General features: G+C 41.8%; 1 protein-coding gene across 12 annotated transcripts in view; it reads left to right on the top strand.

The window, feature by feature from the left end:
- The window catches only part of ARHGAP32 (Rho GTPase activating protein 32), a 317,736-nt gene extending 303,008 nt beyond the window's left edge, over nucleotides 1–14,728 (top strand). For all 12 annotated transcript variants that reach the window (XM_054662829.1, XM_024347475.2, XM_054662828.1 and 9 more), the window contains 5 exons: nucleotides 753–898; nucleotides 3,017–3,088; nucleotides 4,666–5,544; nucleotides 6,237–7,282; nucleotides 8,652–14,728. In XM_054662829.1, the coding sequence (XP_054518804.1) occupies nucleotides 753–898; nucleotides 3,017–3,088; nucleotides 4,666–5,544; nucleotides 6,237–7,282; nucleotides 8,652–10,904 (4,396 nt within the window). In that variant the 3' untranslated portion in view covers nucleotides 10,905–14,728. The remainder of the gene's footprint in view (nucleotides 1–752; nucleotides 899–3,016; nucleotides 3,089–4,665; nucleotides 5,545–6,236; nucleotides 7,283–8,651) is intronic.
- The last annotated feature ends 6,136 nt before the right edge of the window (nucleotides 14,729–20,864 follow it).

Here is a 20,864-nt window from a genome sequence, read left to right as displayed (position 1 = left end):
TTCTATCAGCAAAAAGTTGGAACATACTCTTACTTTGTCATCCTGAGTTTGTCTTTAGCATCTTGATTTTATATTCTAGTTCCATAATTTACTCAAAAATTTATTTATGGAGTAGTAGTTAAGAGAGTAGATACTGGGATGTAGATTGGCCTGAGTTCCAATTCTGACTCCATCATTTAATAGTTTTATAATGTTAAAGAAGTTATTTGAACTTCTTAGTGTCATAATTTCCTTGGCTGCAAAATGAGAATAATAGTACTTACCTCATGTGGTTGTATCTGATTTAAAGGAGATATTACATATAAGGCAGGTAGCACAGTGCCTGGCATTCAGTATATGTTTGTTATTATTCTTAATCCTTGTCTTCTTTGTTTGCCTTTATTCTCTACTCACGCCTAAAATCATTTTCTTTAACTCTGTGTTATTTTTGGACACTTAATATTTCCTATTCCCAGATACGTCTTATTTTCACTTATTTTGCAGTTTGTGAGGTTGGATCCAAATATGAAGATATGTATAAAAATGATCTTTGTGAAAATATTTACTAGTACTAAAATCTGCATGTTTACTATCCATTTTCTGCTTTGGCTGCACTGTGTAGAGTGTGCTGTCTGGAAGGTGGATGTTTGCTTACTGTTTCACTTATGCCTCTCCAACCTGTTTGGTTCTTTCTGTCATGTGTTCATTTCTTTTCTGTAAGAAAAGACAGACCCATGGCTATCTTAATGTTGATTATTTTTTCTCTTTCATAGAAAGAGGCCTCAAAATAAGATGAAAAAGTCTCCTGTGGGTAGCTGGCGTTCCTTTTTCAACTTGGGGAAATCATCATCTGTTTCTAAACGAAAGCTGCAGCGGAATGAGAGTGAGCCTTCAGAGATGAAAGCCATGGCTCTGAAAGGTGAGTGCCTGGGAGATTCTCACTTCTGCTGCTGTCATGATGGTCTTCGGTTGTTCTGGGCACATTCTTCATGTATTGTTATGATCTGCTTCCATAACGTGTTCACAGTTGTGTCACACATACAGAGTGTCTTCTCTCACCGATTCTTTATTCCTAAATTGAAGAGTAACATAAATTATATATAAATATGTAGAAGTATACAATTTCTTTTCTTAAGGAAACTATATAGATTATATATAGTGTAAATGTGATAAAATTCACATATACCTTGTATATTGTTGTAAATAAATACTGCTATGGTATCTAAATTTATTGATCTGTATTTTTACAGATCTAAAAAATTTCAAAACTGTTTCAACATAACTTTCAAGTTTATAACTCTTTCAACTAAAGAAGGTATTTTTTATTAGATGTCTCATTAATAGAGTATCTTATTAGATCAAATAAATCTATTACTGTCGAAAAACTACTCTTTTAAAAATAGTTTAAAAGCCATATTCTATTGATATTAACAACTTCTGAATCTAGGAAGGATAGTAGTACTTCTTAGATAATGTTAGAAGTATAATGTTCAATTCATTTAATTCGTCATTCAGTTTGCAATCATGTAGAGCATGTGCTAGCTATTTTGATAGCAGGCTCTGCAGATAGAAAATTAGGGTAGTACCTCTGCCTTCCAAGTCAAATTGGGAAGTCATACGTGTGAGAAAGTAAATTTTAGTGCAGAATCATAGTTATTGAAATAGTGGTTTAGGCTAGGTACAGTGGCTTACACCTGTAATCCCAACACTTTGGGAGGCCAAGTCAGGAAGATCGCTTGAAGCCAGGAGTTCAAGACCAGCCTGGGCAACAAAGTGAGGCCCTGCATCTACAAAATAATAATAATAACAATAATAAAAAATTGCAAATAAGCAAGGCTTGGTGGCACATACCTCTAGGCTCAGCTATTCCGGAGGCTGAAGCAGGAGGATTACTTGAGCCCAGGAGGTTGAGGCTGCAGTGAGCTATGGTTGTGCCACTGCACTCCAGCCTCGATGACAAAGCAAGACATAGTCTCTTAAAAAATAAAAGAAATAGTTACATGAGACAGTTGTGGTAGGAATTGTCAACTCTTGTAGAGGAGGGACTAGTGGTTAGGAAATAACAACCTTTGATATGGGTTTTCAAGGAGAAGTAGGGATTCACCTAACTGACAGGAGACTAAGAATGGTATTTCAGGAGATGGGAGCAGAGTGAAAAGAAGCCAGCTGAGGGCTGAATGCTGGAGAGAAGCAATGTTTAAAGGTGGGAAAGGAAGAACTGTCATGAGAGGAGAGTAAGAAGAAATGATTACAAAGGTAGGCAGAGAAAAAAAGAGATGCATGCTATCCTCAGCAGGGGAGGAGGGGGTTAAAAAGAAAGTGTTCGTAGTGCTGCCAAGGGGTTAAAGAGGATGAAGATATTTAGCGAATAAGATTCACATATGTACGTAAAGTTACCTGTGTTAGTATCCCAGAGTTCCCGTAACAAAATTACCGCAAGTCAAGTGGTAAAAAACAACAGAATTTTTTTCCCTCATGGTTCTAGAAGCTCAAAGTCTGAAGTCAAGGTACCAGCAGGGCTGTGCTTGCTCCAGAGGCTCCAGGGAAAAATCCTTCCTTGCCTTTCCAAGCTCCTGGTGGCTCCTGGCATTCCTTGATGTGTGGCAGCATCCCTCCAATCTTTGCCTCCATCTCCACATGGCCATCTCTGTGTTTCCTTACAAGGACACCAGTCATTGGGTGTAGGGCCCACTCTAAATCCAGTATGATGTCATTCAAGATATCATATTGGTCTTTAGGAAATGTAAAAGAAAGAAGCATCTTAGTTAATCTCTCTGCTCAAATTCATAATCCTTTAGAAAAGAGATTTTTCACACGGGAAACCATTTGAGAACAGTATAACACATTATATAATAGAGTACTAAATTGCTGTCAAAATGTGCAGTATAACACATTATGTAATAGAGTACTAAATTGCTGTCAAAATGTACAGCTAATCACTCTCAAAAGTTTAAATGTATCAAGAAAAACACCGATCCCATTAACCACATATGTAACAAATAAGAAATCTTCACACTATTTGTTTTTTATTCTTCAGGTGGCAGGGCAGAAGGAACCCTCCGTTCAGCTAAAAGTGAGGAGTCTCTTACATCTCTCCATGCAGTTGATGGTAAGACTAAAAGCATCAGTCATTTTATTCTATAATATATTGCATAAAGGAATACTGCAATTGAGTATATTTTTATATATCTGTGCTTAATAAATAGGCTATTAACTCATTTCCTAGGAATACTAGTATCTATTTAGTATTATTCAGATTAAAATTCATTGATGCTTTCACATGGAAGCAGTCTTTAATCTTTTCATTTTTGGCATGACTGCTATTCAGTTTACATAAAAGTAGCCAAAATATTTCAAGTTAACTATTTATATTTATTAATATCTAGTGAAAACTTGTGTTATTACTGTTTCCTTTAGATTTTACAATGGGAGCATATGAGTTTTCCAAGATTTTCAATTAAACTAGTCAAGATAACCTACAAAACAATGCAGCAAGCTAGGTGGATACTAGTGTTAAGCAGAAGATATTTGTAAGGAATTAATTTTATGGGTGATCAATACATTTGTGAATATATATATATATATATATATATATATATATATATATATATATTAGACAGAGTCTCGCTTTGTTGCCCAGTTTGGAGTACAGTGGCGCAATCTTGGATCACTGCAACCTCTAACTCCCGGTTTAAGTGATTATCTTGCCTCAGCCTCCCAAATAGCTGGGACTACAGGCATGCGCCACCATGCCCGGGAGCATAATTTTATAAAGTGCATAATTAAGCAGTTTTTATATTTTTAGTAGATACGGGGTTTTGCCACTTAGGCCAGGCTAGTCTCGAACTCCTGACCTCAGGTGATCTGCCCACCTCAGCTTCCCAAAGTGCTGGGATCACAGGCATGAACCGCTGTGACCGGCCAATATATTTATATTTATTAAGATAGTTTCTGCCTCTTTAAATTACTTTTTAACTATGGCAATTAAAATAATCCTAATAGAATAGAGAGTTTCTTTTTTACCAGTTGGATATTTAGCAACATCGTAAAATTATGTAATACTCTCTGCCACTCTTGAAGACTGCTTGGGAAACTTAAAATCTATTCTTAAAGAAAAAAATGAAGTTCTTGTTTAGTATCTGAAAGGAATTTTTTACTAAATATACATAAATACTTTATGGGATTATGAAGATTTTTTAATTGAGAAGTTCAATTTATTTAGAAATTTGAATATTGTAAGGATGTTTCCCCACAAAAAAAAATCCATTTTGCTATTATAGATTCAAAATGCCACTCAAAGTGATTAATTCCACCTCATAAGTCATATGAGGCCAGTGATAAAATAAGACACAAAGAAATGAAAAACTTGCCCAAAGTCACACCAAGAATCAGTGTTGGATTAGTAATAGAATCCAAGCATTCTGAGTTCTTTTCCTCTCCAGAGCATGAAATACTGCATTCGCCCTCTGATTCTATCACGTGTTTGCTATTTAGCATTTGGTTTTGGAGTTCTGTTATCTCAAGTGTAAATGATCTGTGTGCACTGAAAGAATTTTCAGAAAGAAAATGAGAAGTAACACTTCCTTCACCTAGATAGTAAGTTACTGCTGTGCTGAGTAGGTGACTTACCACAGCATTCTGTATCTACGATGTTCTTACTTTGACATTGTTATTCATTTTTTCCAGGTGATTCTAAGCTCTTCCGACCCAGAAGACCCAGATCTTCCAGTGATGCACTGTCTGCCTCTTTTAATGGAGAAATGCTGGGGAACCGCTGTAACTCCTATGATAATCTGCCTCACGACAATGAGAGTGAGGAGGAAGGAGGGCTGCTTCATATCCCAGCCCTTATGTCTCCTCATTCAGCTGAGGATGTTGACTTGAGCCCACCAGACATAGGAGTAGCCAGCCTGGATTTTGATCCAATGTCATTTCAATGTAGTCCTCCTAAGGCCGAATCAGAATGTCTGGAGAGTGGTGCTTCCTTTTTAGATTCACCGGGATACTCCAAGGATAAACCAAGTGCCAATAAAAAGGATGCAGAAACAGGTGGTAGCCAATGTCAGACTCCAGGAAGCACAGCAAGCTCTGAACCTGTCTCTCCTCTTCAGGAGAAACTGAGTCCATTCTTTACCCTGGACTTGAGCCCAACTGAAGAGAAATCATCTAAGCCATCCTCCTTTACTGAAAAGGTCGTCTATGCTTTCTCTCCGAAGATAGGACGGAAATTAAGCAAATCACCTTCTATGAGCATATCTGAGCCAATTTCAGTGACCCTACCACCACGGGTGTCAGAAGTCATTGGTACAGTCTCAAATACCACAGCTCAGAATGCATCATCTTCAACCTGGGACAAATGCGTTGAAGAAAGGGATGCCACAAATAGATCCCCCACCCAGATAGTAAAGATGAAAACAAATGAGACAGTTGCCCAAGAAGCATATGAATCTGAAGTCCAGCCCCTGGACCAGGTGGCTGCTGAAGAAGTAGAATTGCCAGGGAAAGAGGATCAGTCTGTCTCAAGCAGTCAGAGTAAGGCTGTAGCTTCTGGACAGACTCAGACAGGTACCGTTTGTTTTCCTCCATTCTTTCTTTAAGTTAAGAGGGATCTTCAATCCTGTGTGCCATCTGTGCCTTTTAAGAGAGAAATTTGTCCACAGCTAGCCTTTAATCAAAGAGAATGCTTTTCTGGGTGGTGCTGATGGCTCAGAGCCCTAAATTAAAAGCAGTCAAACAAAACTCCCCAAAAGGGCCAATGGTCCTGCTTCAAATCTTCACAAAAGTCCCCTTATCTCTTTGGACGGTGAGAATTCTTGGATAATTTTTGCACAACTGCGTAGCTCTTGATTGTGTTTTTCTCTTCTAATAAAATATCTTTATTGTAGCCTTCCAAGTTAACAAGCCAGCTACACCATCAAATGTAAAAACTGTTCATAATAACAGTCTACAAGCACTTGAAGCTTGTTTTCTAAGCAATCTTTTCTGAGCCAGGTGAGGGACATGCTTTTTTTTTCCCCCCATCTCTGTAACAATTCAAGAAGAGATTGCAGTCTTTATACACTGTTTGTTTTAGTTTTCCTTCTGAACCAGATGTGTTTTCAACAGCATTTGCATGTGGGATAGAAGATCATGGATTGCCATTTTGAAATATGGAAGGCACCTATTTTTTAATGATCACATGGGGAGTGTTTGGCTTTCCATTTAGGATAACGTAAGCTACCTTTTCACTCTCATTTTTTTTCCCAATTTCCCACTAGGAGCAGTTACCCATGACCCCCCTCAGGATTCCGTTCCTGTCAGTTCAGTCTCTCTTATCCCACCACCACCGCCTCCGAAAAATGTTGCCCGAATGTTGGCGCTAGCATTAGCTGAGTCCGCACAGCAAGCCTCAACTCAGTCATTGAAGAGACCAGGGACCTCTCAGGCTGGGTATACAAATTATGGAGACATAGCGGTGGCTACAACTGAAGATAATCTGTCCAGTTCTTACTCTGCAGTTGCTCTAGATAATGCCTATTTCCAAACCGATCGACCAGCAGAGCAGTTCCACCTCCAGAATAATGCACCAGGAAACTGTGACCATCCTCTACCAGAGACAACAGCTACTGGGGATCCTACCCATTCCAACACAACTGAATCTGGGGAGCAACATCACCAAGTAGACTTAACAGGGAATCAGCCACATCAAGCATATTTATCTGGGGACCCAGAAAAGGCCAGAATTACTTCAGTTCCCTTAGACTCGGAGAAGTCTGATGATCATGTAAGTTTCCCTGAAGACCAGTCTGGGAAGAACAGTATGCCAACTGTCTCCTTCTTGGGTCAGGACCAGTCTCCACCCCGTTTCTACAGTGGAGATCAGCCTCCTTCTTATCTTGGTGCAAGTGTGGATAAACTCCATCACCCTTTAGAATTTGCAGACAAATCTCCCACACCTCCTAATTTACCTAGGGATAAAATCTTCCTTCCTTCTGGGTCCCTTGCAGACAAATCACCCACACCTCCTAATTTACCTAGCGATAAAATCTACCCTCCTTCTGGGTCCCCCGAAGAGAATACCAGCACAGCCACCATGACTTACATGACAACTACTCCAGCAACAGCCCAAATGAGCACCAAGGAAGCCAGCTGGGATGTGGCTGAACAACCCACCACTGCTGATTTTGCTGCTGCCACACTTCAGCGCACGCACAGAACTAATCGTCCCCTTCCCCCTCCGCCTTCCCAGAGATCTGCAGAGCAGCCACCAGTTGTGGGGCAGGTACAAGCAGCAACCAATATAGGATTAAATAATTCCCACAAGGTAAGAAGGGGAAGATATCAGTGAGATGAAATATACTATTACCAAAGGTATGTCACTTTTCAGCAGGGTGTGTTGTTATCTTTGAGTCAGACACAACAATTACTTTTAAGCCCTGTGGCTGGTTTCCATGAGATAGTTCCCGTTTGAGGTTGGAGTCTGCCATTACCTTGATGCTGGCTTTTCCCCAGGAAAGGAGTAGCTCCTAGATGACTATAGCTTAACTGTACCTGCTCCCTTTTCTTCCTAAAGTGTCTTGGTAGTTTATTCCAGTAACACAAAGAGATCAGGATCAAATGAGACAAAGTGGGCTTTACGGTTGTGGGTTGCTTTTTCTTATTTTTTTCCAACTCCATCACTGACTCATTGTGACTTTGGGCAAGTCATTTACCTACCCTCTGCCAATTATTCACAGTTACACAATGAAAATACTTCATTCTCAAAACATTCGTACGACTGTCTGCCTTGCAGACTTTTTGGAAGTATAAGAGATGATAGTGCCTTGGGATTTTTTGTTACTTTCCTAGCATTCACCAGCAGTTTGTCCCATAGTCAGGTGCCTGTTTCAATGAGAGAATGTAGTATGCAGAATGCTAAGGTTTCTTCCTGAATTTCCTCATATTTTAAGAAAGTGCCACAGGTTGTTTTTCTTCTATATGGTCACCTTGAACTATTAATAGGACTTAAGATTTTAGACCTTAGTGGAGGATGCTGTGTTTACTGCTTCTCAAGGATAGCATGTTTTCAGTATGAGGATGATCTTTGGCCAGACTAAGGTGGAATCAAAGGTAGGAGAGAGGCAGTAGCTTCTGATTTGAATATTGCCTTTCCCTATGTTTGAAGCCCTAAAACTGCTAACTGTGTACAACTGTGAATTTCGAAAGTCTCCCCAGATGATAGAATTAACTCCTAATTTAACAAGATGTCCTTTGTGTTGAGACTGAGCTAGACTAATAGACTGGGTATGTATTTTTAAGCTCTACAGTATTACTTGACTAAACCTCTCTTTTGGTTTGTATATTAAAATTATGCCATAGGCAACCTCATCTCGCATTTAAAACCTCTCATAAATTAGAACACTTTGAATGGTTCTCCAAAGATAATACTGGGTGTTGTACAAAATAGCAGCACAAGCCTTCTTTTCCTAGAAATGGGTACAGATTCATTGCAACCACATGGCTTGGGAAAGTTCAAGCTGCTACCCAACCAGCCTTCTTTTCCTAGAAATGGGTACAGATTCATTGCAACCACATGGCTTGGGAAAGTTCAAGCTGCTACCCAACCAGCCTTAATTTGTGAGTTACAAATTTAATAGTACTTGATTCATAGAGGGAACAAAAAATAGACCCATAGTATTATCATCTTTCAATAGGTTCACGGAGTAGTTCCAGTTCCAGAGAGGCCACCTGAACCTCGAGCCATGGATGACCCTGCGTCTGCCTTCATCAGTGACGGTGGTGCTGCTGCTGCTCAGTGTCCCATGGCTACAGCTGTCCAGCCAGGCCTGCCTGAGAAAGTGCGGGACGGTGCCCGGGTCCCGCTGCTGCACCTGCGCGCCGAGTCTGTCCCTGCGCATCCCTGTGGCTTTCCTGCACCACTGCCCCCCACCAGGATGATGGAGAGTAAGATGGTTGCTGCCATACACTCCAGCAGTGCAGATGCCACCAGCAGTTCAAATTATCATTCCTTTGTCACTGCTTCATCCGCCTCTGTGGACGATGCATTGCCTTTACCACTTCCTGTCCCACAACCTAAGCATGCTTCTCAGAAAACAGTTTACTCCTCCTTTGCTAGGCCCGATGTCACCACTGAACCCTTTGGTCCAGAAAACTGTTTGCATTTCAATATGACTCCAAACTGCCAGTACCGTCCCCAGAGTGTACCTCCCCATCACAATAAATTGGAGCAGCACCAAGTGTATGGTGCCAGGTCAGAGCCACCAGCCTCCATGGGTCTTCGTTATAACACATATGTGGCCCCAGGAAGAAACGCATCTGGACACCACTCCAAGCCATGCAGCCGGGTCGAGTATGTGTCTTCTTTGAGCTCCTCTGTCAGGAATACCTGTTACCCCGAAGACATTCCACCGTACCCTACCATCCGGAGAGTGCAGTCTCTCCATGCTCCGCCGTCTTCCATGATTCGCTCTGTTCCCATTTCACGGACAGAAGTTCCCCCAGATGATGAGCCAGCCTACTGCCCAAGACCCCTGTACCAATATAAGCCATATCAGTCCTCCCAGGCCCGCTCAGATTATCATGTCACTCAGCTTCAGCCTTACTTTGAGAATGGCCGGGTCCACTACAGGTATAGCCCATATTCCAGTTCTTCTAGTTCCTATTACAGTCCAGATGGGGCCCTGTGTGATGTGGATGCCTATGGCACAGTTCAGTTGAGACCCCTTCACCGCCTTCCCAATCGAGACTTTGCTTTCTACAATCCTAGGCTGCAAGGAAAGAGCTTGTACAGTTATGCTGGTTTGGCTCCACGTCCCCGGGCCAACGTGACTGGCTATTTCTCTCCCAACGACCATAATGTAGTCAGCATGCCTCCGGCTGCTGATGTAAAGCACACCTACACCTCATGGGATCTTGAGGACATGGAAAAATACCGCATGCAGTCCATCCGGAGAGAGAGCCGTGCTCGGCAGAAGGTGAAAGGGCCTGTCATGTCCCAATATGATAACATGACCCCGGCGGTGCAGGACGACTTGGGTGGGATCTATGTCATCCATCTGCGTAGTAAATCAGATCCTGGGAAAACTGGACTTCTCTCAGTGGCAGAAGGAAAGGAGAGCCGCCATGCAGCCAAGGCCATCAGTCCCGAGGGAGAGGACCGCTTCTATAGGAGGCATCCCGAGGCAGAGATGGACAGAGCCCACCATCACGGAGGCCATGGTAGCACGCAGCCGGAGAAGCCATCCCTGCCTCAGAAGCAGAGCAGCCTGAGGAGCAGGAAGCTTCCTGACATGGGCTGCAGTCTCCCTGAGCACAGGGCACACCAAGAAGCAAGCCATAGGCAGTTCTGTGAGTCAAAGAATGGGCCCCCTTATCCCCAGGGAGCTGGCCAGTTAGATTATGGGTCCAAAGGGATTCCAGACACTTCTGAGCCAGTCAGCTACCACAACTCTGGAGTAAAATATGCTGCATCCGGGCAAGAATCTTTAAGACTGAACCACAAAGAGGTAAGGCTCTCCAAAGAGATGGAGCGACCCTGGGTTAGGCAGCCTTCTGCCCCAGAGAAACACTCCAGAGACTGCTACAAGGAGGAAGAACACCTCACTCAGTCAATCGTCCCACCCCCTAAACCAGAGAGGAGTCATAGCCTCAAACTCCATCATACCCAGAACGTGGAGAGGGACCCCAGTGTGCTGTACCAGTACCAACCACACGGCAAGCGCCAGAGCAGTGTGACTGTTGTGTCCCAGTATGATAACCTGGAAGATTACCACTCCCTGCCTCAGCACCAGCGAGGAGTCTTTGGAGGGGGCGGCATGGGGACGTACGTGCCCCCTGGCTTTCCCCATCCACAGAGCAGGACCTATGCTACAGCGTTGGGTCAAGGGGCCTTCCTGCCTGCAGAGTTGTCCTTGCAGCATCCTGAAACACAGATCCATGCAGAATGAGCCCTGCGAGCAATAGAGTTGAAGCAGCCTCTGCTGGACAGTGGACTGTTCTATTTTTTTCAATAACCAAAAAGATTAAACAAAAAATACTATAAAACCCCTGACCACATTTAAAAAAAGATAATAAAAGTAAACAAATCAGCATCTTTTTCCCCTTCCCTGCTTCATTACCCCCTCTTCCATCTATAGACTTTGTCATTTTTGTCTTTAGAAAAGATCTGAAGGATGGTAAAGCCCCGTGCTGAAACCCAGTAGAGAAACCTGTCTCAGGACACACTTGCCATCTAGGGCTAGCTTGAAAGAGCCTGAGGACTGCCTTTAACTGAATTTGAATTCAGCATTGTCCTTTCTTCTTAGTATTTGCTGCATAATTGAGAGCAGTTCACATCGATTTCCTGGTAGGCGTCTGCATTCCCTGTTGTGTTCCTGCTTCTCCTTCAGTAGCTGCACAACTTGCGCAGATCGACACACTGTTGTCACTTCATTCTCCCCGTCTGAGAAGGATCTTGTGTTCAGTTAGAGTCGTGGAAAAATCCCTGATCCTTCAAGGTCAGTCAGACAGTTGGCAACATTATAATTAAAAATAAGAAATTAAGACTTTAAATTAAACATTTGGTAGAGTCATCATAAAACACCAGACCACTTAGACTCAGGCTGAACCATACTCTTTCTATTCTTATTTTTCATCCTTGTTCCTCACGGTTCAGTGAACAGGCTCATATCATGACAGGAGGGACTTTTAAAAGTTAGTACTTAAGGAAACTTCTTTAGGTGGAAGAAAGTAAAGTTCTTATTGTCAGTGAACTTTATTAGCACCAGAAATCTCTATTGATGCTTTTAATGCATTGCCTGCCTTCAGGTTTTCTTCTTACCCCACCCCTCAATAAGATTTGGTGAATTGTAATTCTAGTAAAACATGTCATACCATTGGTTTTCCTAAATTATCAACTTTCTTTCATTAAAAAAAAAAAAAAAGCCCAGCATGGTTTGACTGGATAGACACACATAATTTATTATGAATATAAATTTCCATGTTTGTTTCTGTTCCTAAACCAGAGTACGGGGTCCCTGGGAATTTAAGTAGCTACGCATTATCTATTATTAGACTGCAAGTTCCTGCAATAACTGCTTAGTTCACAGCCCCATTTCACCAGTGGAGTTCTGGGCAGTTATTGCTGTCCTAAGGCATTACTGTCGTTTGCTTACTCTATACTTGTGTGGTCACAGTCTTCTTGTAATTGCCATCTACACCAGCATTTCAGGTATAGCTCTTTATAACTCTGGAGACATGTAAAACATGTTTAACACCCACGACTTTTGAAAGTTGCATTCCTTATTAGAGTAGGAACTCTCTAGCCCAACTCCATTCTATGTTCTCAGCTCCCTCCACCCCCCAAAATACATCAGACTAGCAAGGCAGTCCTATGTTTACAAAACGAGTTTAGATTGTCATTTCATTCCATAACTCTTAATAATACTCAAGTTTTATACATTCACGTATTTTAAATGCTCGGTCTGTAGAAGACACTAGGAGAATTGCATTCCAATTACTGGATGGTTGCTGCTCTGGCTATTTAGAACTTGAAATTAATTTTTATTTAGAGCAAAGGAGGAAATCTTTTAAGAGGCTAAAATCATGCTGCTATTATTGCTGTGAAATTGTATAAAGATTAGGATTCATGCCAGTTTTTATTTTAAAAAATAATGTGCATTTTAAGGGTTTATATTTAGAAAAAAATAAAATGTTTCAAGAACAACACATTGATATGTGGAAATATTCTATAAGGTTTTCTTTTGTTCCCTTAGAATTCATTGGAGGGATGCAGTAAAAACTGTAGTAGAAACCTTGAAACACCCATATGTGAAAAGGTCTGTGGAAATTGAGGCCTCTACATTAAAAGTGCAGAACCAACTGTTTTACAGTCAAAGTGCTAGGAAACCTGATAGGATACTTCCCTTTGGCACAAAAACACCCTGGGTGCTACATACAGGAGTTTGACCTTTGGTGAATATGTGGCACTAATTTTTTTTACCTTAATCATATTTTTGTCAAGTAGGCAACCCATTGCCCCTTGGAGACCACACCAGCCCTGTAAGTTGTCACCAGCAGCATGGAGATTAGGAAGAGGGGCTGCTGTGACCAGGAGATACACACGGCTTTAAGTAACTGAGAGCCTAAAGAAAGTAACCCAGGGAGTCCGGTCCAGTTTTAATATTTGTGGATTTGTTGTCACACACATTGTTTAGTCCTGAAACAAAAACCTATTTTATAAATAGTAGGGTTAATTCCTCGAAACAATTTCTTTATTAATAAATGTCCTGTGGGTTTAGAAATATCAGGTAAATATTTGAATACAGAATGATGATTGCAATTACTGTTACAAGCGTGAAACACAAACTTTAGATCAAATCTAGAGTTGCTTCATTTAATGCATGCTAGCAACAGCCTTAACTTTGGATTCAGTTATTTGAAACACTTTTCCGGCATCTTTCCCTTTCTAATGTTGTGGGGTGGAAACCGGATGGCAAATCACTGTGAGCCGGATACCTCAGCACAGTCCACCTTGTGTGTGACTTCACAAATGGGGTAACTGAATGTTATTACTTTCAAATTTTGACATGGAGCATTATGATCAAGGAAATGGAGCTGCCTTATACATTAAACCCGTGATTTAATCCTGTTGACATTTTCATAGCCATGCCTCCAGATTTTATCTTTTTGGCAAAATTCTGATTCCACAGTTTGGTCTGATTGAAATAAATATTCCCTGGACGTCTGGCTAAAAATTTTGCTAACAATCCCAGAGGTGCCATTTTCTTATTAATAAATTTCATTGGAGCCTTATTTCTTACTATATTCAATTTCCTTTCAAACATGCAAGTCCCTGGGATGGTCCCACGACTAGGGCCTGCACATTTCTTACAATGGCAAAGCATTTTTTAAAATTTAGGGTCAGGTTGAAAAATTCTAGGACTAATTCTGTAGAGAGGAGGGACTGTTAACTAACGTGAGTGGGGACAGAGGAGTAGGTTACCACATTTGGAGCAGTAATAGATGCAAACGATGTAAATTTGAAATTTGCCCCTTTAGTTAAAGAAGGAGCCTGCAAAGTCCATTTCTCTGTTTTCAGCCCTGTCAGTCACCCATTTAGGATGTTGGCAAAGTACTGCTTGAGCAGAATGTGTAAGAAAGTAATAATGAAAGCAAAAGTATGTCAGAGAGTTACTTCTTCCACATGGTTAGAGGCATGTGATTTTCAGCACTGTGTGTTACAGAAATGTCAGGAATGGTGTATTATAACGTGTGCAAGATAATGTCAGTGTGCACAGAGGGTCTTTTTTCCTTATCTGATTAGTACTGTTAATGTTCAAAGAATAAAAATGGTTTTACAGTTTAGATTCTGAGATAGCAAAACCTGATTTTTCAACCATGACCTGCATGAGAGAAGCATCCTAGGAAGTCTTAGATCATACTTTTGAGTTTTTAATTTTAATTTATATAGTGTTTTTTTATGTCTTAATATTTTTGTGAACTGGTGTAAATTGTTAATGCATATAAGCTTGTGTATTTTTGTAAATAGTTTTGTGATTTATTTCTTGCCCCATATGTAAATATTTAGAGTCTCATTTCTTGCAAACTTATTTGAAGCTGAGTTGTGGGTTTGGGTTTTGTTTGTTTCTTTGGTTGCAGGGTGGGGTGGGGGGTGGCAGGGGAGGGAGGAAGGGATTTTTGTACCTGGAGATGGAGATATCTTGTGGTTTAAAGCAAATGTCCCACTGAAAGTGATTCAAATATCAACAGAATTATTTCAGGTTAAAACAGACTGCTTTGTGTATGTGTTTCCTTTTTGACCTAATATGAATTATAATGAGATAGTGGGGGTGATTGATTTGGGGAATTAGGACCAAAGGACACATGTTTTCATGACACATCCTGTTATGCCCAGGGGTACGCTATTTGAGGAAAGGGGTTAAGTGTCTCCTGTCGTTATCTATTTACCACCTTTTGCTGCCTGGCCAAATTTCCCCCAGGTCAAACACTGTTCCCTGTAGAGCGGTGGAGGCCTCTTGATCCATCCTGGAGAGTCTGGGCTGACTTGCTGCTTCCTGCTCCTGAAGGAGTCCACACTCCGCTCTTGGAGCCTGGTTCCCGAGTGTGCACTTCTCAGGAAACTGAATCACCTTATCTCAGGATCCTTCAAAGGGGATTCTGAATAAAACCATATCTTCACAGATTCCCAGGAAACATCTTGGACATCCTGTTTTCTCTCTCTTAAGGGTGAAATGACCATAAAAGAATCATGCCCCAGATGAGGCCACCTGTGGTGAGCTGGCTCGCAGCAAGCCCAGATCAAGTGTCAGTGAGACAGTGACTCTAGGTGTGAAGCAAGTACTGCAAGTGGTCCAGCTGCCCAGCAGGGCTCCAGAGTTTCTTCTGCTGCCACAGTTCTCAAAATAAATACTTCAGTATCAACCAGGACTTAAAGGTGAGGCGGGGAGGACCCTCAATATTCAGCTGTTGAATATTGGTTTTCCTATTGAGAGTCAAGTTGCAAATCATTCTTCATTTTGAGGTGTTAGGGCCCTATTTTTTTTCTTGCCAGCAATAGGAAAAGTTGCCTGTTTATTCCAGATGGCCCTAGTAAGCCAACCGTCTTTTCTGTGCCTGCATACCACACTCCAGACCTCAGCAAAGATACAGCATCTGCTTTAGTAAGCGTCCTCAGACCTGAATAAGTGTTCCCATGGAAACTGCTCAGATGGGATGAAAGAAAAGATACAGCCGCAGCTCCACTGGGTCTTCTCAGTTTTCAGGACTCTGCTTTCCATGCCAACTATTTCATCACCAAACTTATGTTATACTGACAAAAATATGGTACCTACCTCTTAAAATGTGTATCACTGAGGAATCAGTAACACATACATTCTTGGTGGTTGAGATTTTAGTCATTTGTGGTTGTACAGGAAGAGGCACATTTTAAAGTAACACTGACTCCCCATCCAGTAAAACCTTGGGCATCTGGAAACACCAGAAATAAGACATTTTAGTTGGTCATGTTTTTCATACAGTTGGCGGTGTACCTCTGAAAAAGTATAAGGTGTAATTTTATTTTAGACCCTTGAATCAAAATACTTCCAGAATGTATTTCCAACCACAAATTTTGTGGCCAGTGTAGTTTCATCACTTGTATCAATAGATTACTGCACCATGCATAACTTAGGGATATCCTCGGGGGCACACTGAGATAAAAGATTTGCGTTTATACCAAGTGGTTTAACACCAGTTCTTTTTATGTTTTTGTACCCCTTTTTTTCAGTTTCGTATGTCTTTGCTGCTGTCACTTTGTGTTACTGTCTAGGAACTACCTATAAACCCTCCTCTTCCTTTTTCTCTTTGTAATTCTAATCTGGGGAGCAAAAGTAGTTCTGAACTGGAGTCCTGAAAGGTTATCCTGAATCGTGTGGACTTTGTATTGTCTATTTTTTGTTACTCTGAGGCTCTTGTTTTCTCCTAGCAAAGGGCTTGGATAGCTGAGTCTCAGGAAGGAGATGTTAGTGTATAAGATGCTCAGAAGGGAGAATGAAACCAAAGCTGTAAGAGTTCACCCTTCATTTGACAGTCTGTGAGAAAGCGATGTGATTAGACGCAGTGGCATTTCTCCTGTTAATAACTGCAGAGTGTTTCTCCCCATAGGAGAATGCTAGGCTAGAAGACAGTTTGAGCATCCACAATTAAGAAACCAGAATATCATGTAGACAGCTTCAGCTGTCACTGAGTCATTTGCAATTCGTGTTCTTAATTCTCTAAAAAATTTTTGAAAAGCATCCTAGATTTCTCAGCCACTAGTTATGTTTTAAACTCGGCAAGTATTTCTCAAACTTCAGAATCCATTTAGAACACCTGGAGAGCTAGTTAAGATTCTTGAGCAACCACCAGATGGTCTGATCCAGTGCGACTGGGATTGGACTTAGAATCTAGTTTTGGTGTCCACTCCATGTAATCCTGGTGCAGATGGCTGAGAAATACAGATCTAGGCAGCACATTTAATATGCTTGCAGAGGGAGCCGTCTCTTGTTCATTGAGGTTACCACCTTTTCCCATTCACACTTTGGTTCCCCTTCACTTTGGTGATACGGTAACAGAAATGTATCCTTAATTTCTCTCTCCCCTTGGTATAAATATTAAGCCCCAGACTCAATAACAATGGCATGCAAAAATTAGAACTAATTGAACTGAACAAACTATAGAAAATGCAGCATTCTTTAAAAAGGAGATAAAATACTGCTGGCTGAATACTCTAATGCCTCCTATTATATGCTTATATAATATTAAGACGACCTGAGACATTTGGTCTGGTTAGGGAAGTGTAGCTAATTCACATTTGCTTTTTGACAGCTAACTTTTTCAAATACTGCACTCTGGCTGGGTGTGATGGCTCATGCCTGTAATCCCAGCACTTTGGGAGGCCAAGGTGGGCGGATCACCTGAGGTCAGGAGTTCGAGACCACCCTGGCCAACATGGTGAAACCCTGTCTCTGCTAAAAATACAAAAACTAGCTGGGTGTGGTGGCACACCTGTACTCCCAGCTACTTGGGAGGCTGAGGCAGGAGAGTTGCTTGAACCCAGGAGGCAGAGGTTGCAGTGAGCTGAGTTCGTGCCACTGCACTTCAGCCTGGGCAACAGAGGGAAACTGTCTCAAAAACAACAACAAACAAAAAAATCAAATACTGCACTCATGGAAAACAAATAGCTAGGACCAAGTGATGTTCCTTCTTTTCTCATCAAAACTTTTACAAGAACTATTGTCACATAATTAACTTAAGTTTTTTCATATTTTATCAATTCTGGGCAATGGTATAGCAATGTTTTTAACAGCAGTAACAAACTATGCTTACTATAGTGCCAGTTGTTGTGAGCCTTTTGCATCTGTTAACTCATTTATTTCTCATAACCCATCAGTTTGTAGATGAAACCAAGGCTCAACCAAAGGTTCAACACTCTGCCCAGTGGCATACAGTGAGTAATCCATGTGGAGCTGAAAGTCAAACCTGCACACACTGACTCAAAGCAGACTTGAGAGTTGGCTGGTTGAATCTGGACTGCTACTAACTCTAAAACCTCTACTGACCCACTAAACCCTCTAAAATTATTTCTAAAACTCTGATGAAGCCATGACTTCCTGATCTCTAAAGTGGGAATAATAGTACCTATGAAGGGTTGCCGTGAGGATTCAATTAGATAGTAGGTGTTTGTACAGGGCTCAGCAGGAGAGCAAGTGCCAAATAAAAGTTACCCAGAACTTTTACTTGGAAATAGTACAAGACCATGCAGCAATAGAAGGGAAGAGGGCTATATTGTGCTTGTATCATTAAGTATTTAACCACTTTCTATTGTATCATTAAGAATTTATTAAGGGTCAACCCTTCTGAAAAAATAAACGGAAAGTTCTTCCATGGTTCGATCTCGCAGGAAGAGAGCCCTGGCAGTTAAAATGGGACTTCACAGGGAATCCTATAGCGTGACGTAGTAGTGGAGAAGGTCCTTGCTTACCATGAAGTCCGAATAACAACCAAAAAATCTTGTGTAATTATTCAGTGGAAACCATTATCCAGATAGCACCGATTATGACGACTGAACTGTGTCTACATTTCAGAACAATGTCTAGTGCTAGGTTATCTATTGCATCTGCCAACTTTCCAGTTCAGGGAAGTGGTCCAGGAACCTCTGTGAGCTTCACCTTCTCTTCTAGTGGGTGGTACCTTCTGCAGGTGTCGCTTTCTTGTATTGCCCTAGTTACTCACAGGCTCATTCAATACACGAGATGGCAGGAGTAGAAGCAACATGGTGAATTTCTGCAAAAGAAGTAATGGGGGAAAGCAGGCCTGGTATTCTACAAAACAGTTGCTAAAGAGAGAGGGATTTGACTGGCTCTCCATTTCTGGATAGTAAAACTTGGTAAATAATGAAGTTTTGTTTTGTTTTTTTGAGACAAAGTCTTGCTCTGTCACCCAGGGTGGAGTGCAGTGGCACTATCTTGTCTCATTGCAACCTCTGCCTTCCAGGTTCAAGTGATTCTCCTGCCTCAGCATCCTAAGTAGCTGGGACTACAGATGTGCACCACCACGCCCGGCTAACTTCTGTATTTTTAGTAGAGATGGGGTTTTGCCATGTTGGCCAGGCTGTTCTTGAACTCCTGACTTCAAGTGATCTGCCTGCCTCGGCCTCCCAAAGTGCTGGAATTACAGGTATGAGCCACTGGCTCTGGCCTCATTATTCTTAAACACATATATATTTTCCTGGTTCAAGATCAGTTAAAGCAAAATGCATTTCCAGAGAAAAGAGCATAGCAATTGCACTGATAGTAGCTAATATCATTAAAAATTTATTGATCAATTATCATGTACCAGGCTATCCTAAGTATTTTGCATATGTTAATATTAACTCATTCTTCCTAACAATTACGTGAGGTAACATTTTTTCTTTTATTGCCACTTTACAGGTAAATCAAAGCCTAGAAAGTTTTAAGTAATGTGCCTGAGTTTATATCTCTGAGGTTAAGTGGGGTGCAGGCCCAAGCTCTATGACCCCAGAGCCTGCAGTTCTTACCACTGTTAGACTGCATGCCCACTGTGTATCCTCAAAGATCATGAATCCCTAACGTAGTTGTGCCTGCGAGGCTAGGGCACTGTGTTGTTGTTGATTTGCAGGGAACACAACTCCTCACATTAGTCAGGTTAGGCTAGGGTTATGCTGTAGTAACACAACCAAAATCTCAATGCCTTAGACATGAAAAGAGGTGTTTTTCCTGCTCAAGGCAAGCCTGCTGCAGGTCCAGGCAACTGTCCTGGGTAACAGTCCTCTGAGCAGCCATTGGCATCCCTTACCCCCATCACCTAAGACTGAATTCCTAGGATGGTGAGGCAAGGGAGGAGAACACTGGAGGAGCTTGCATGGATAGTTAAAATGTGGTCCAGAAGTCACACATGTTGTTCCTGCTCACAACTCATCAGATAGAATGAGTCTGAAGGCCATGCCAGTACAAGCAAGGTGCGAGTTAAAGGCAGTAGACCCCCTGTCTGGAAGGAGAGCAGAGCTGGGAGCAGTGCACAGCATGGACATCTACCTCCCACTCCACTCTCGACTCAGGTTCTCCCATGACATCTGTCACTGACAAGGGCAGCAGCATGCGGAAGAAGAGTGCTCTAGCTTCCTGAAGCAGAGAGCGACAATTATAGCCCCCAAGACAAGCTCAAGGACTGGCAGTTTATAGGGCAAAGGAAATTGAGGGGCAGCATAGGTTGCCAGATGAGGTGTCACTCTTGAGACCTCATAATGGTAGCAGAAGGTTGGTCCTGCATCCACAAGCTTCTAACCATATATTGGAGAAGAAGAAGCTTCTGGAAATAAAGAGAGGGTGTGTCTTGTTCCAGCTGCAGAGATATGGAAGATATGCAAAGGGGCAGGGGGGCTCCATGAATGCTGCTGAAAGTCAAGTACAGCCACCCTCCCTCTGCCTTGTCACTGCCGCCTCATCAGCCTCCTTGTCCTCCCATAAACATGCCAAGTCCACTTCCACCTCAGCCTTCGTGCTGACTGACACTCCTCCCCCTGGGGTGCATAGGTCCCAGGTATCTATGTGGTTCGCTCCCACACTTCAAGTCTTTGCTCAAACACCACCCCCTTAGAGAAGACTTTCCTTGACCATCCTATCTCATGTAGCATGTCACTACTCTTATCCCATTACTTGCTTTATGTTATTTATTTTTTATCTATAGTTTCTCTGGAATGTGAACTCCAAGAGGACAAGAGCTTTGTCTTGCTCATTTAAATCCTAGTGCCTGAAATAACACTATAGCATAATATGTGCACCAACCTTTCCTGAAGGAGTGAGCTGATGGGTCCCTAGTATCCATGTGCAGGTGTGACTTTCAGCTCCACATGGATTACTCACTGTATG

This window comes from Pan troglodytes, chromosome 9 (genome assembly GCF_028858775.2).
Source record: "Pan troglodytes isolate AG18354 chromosome 9, NHGRI_mPanTro3-v2.0_pri, whole genome shotgun sequence".
Taxonomy (NCBI): domain Eukaryota; kingdom Metazoa; phylum Chordata; class Mammalia; order Primates; family Hominidae; genus Pan; species Pan troglodytes.
Note: the sequence above shows the minus strand (reverse complement) of the source record. Positions and strands in the feature narration are given on the sequence as shown.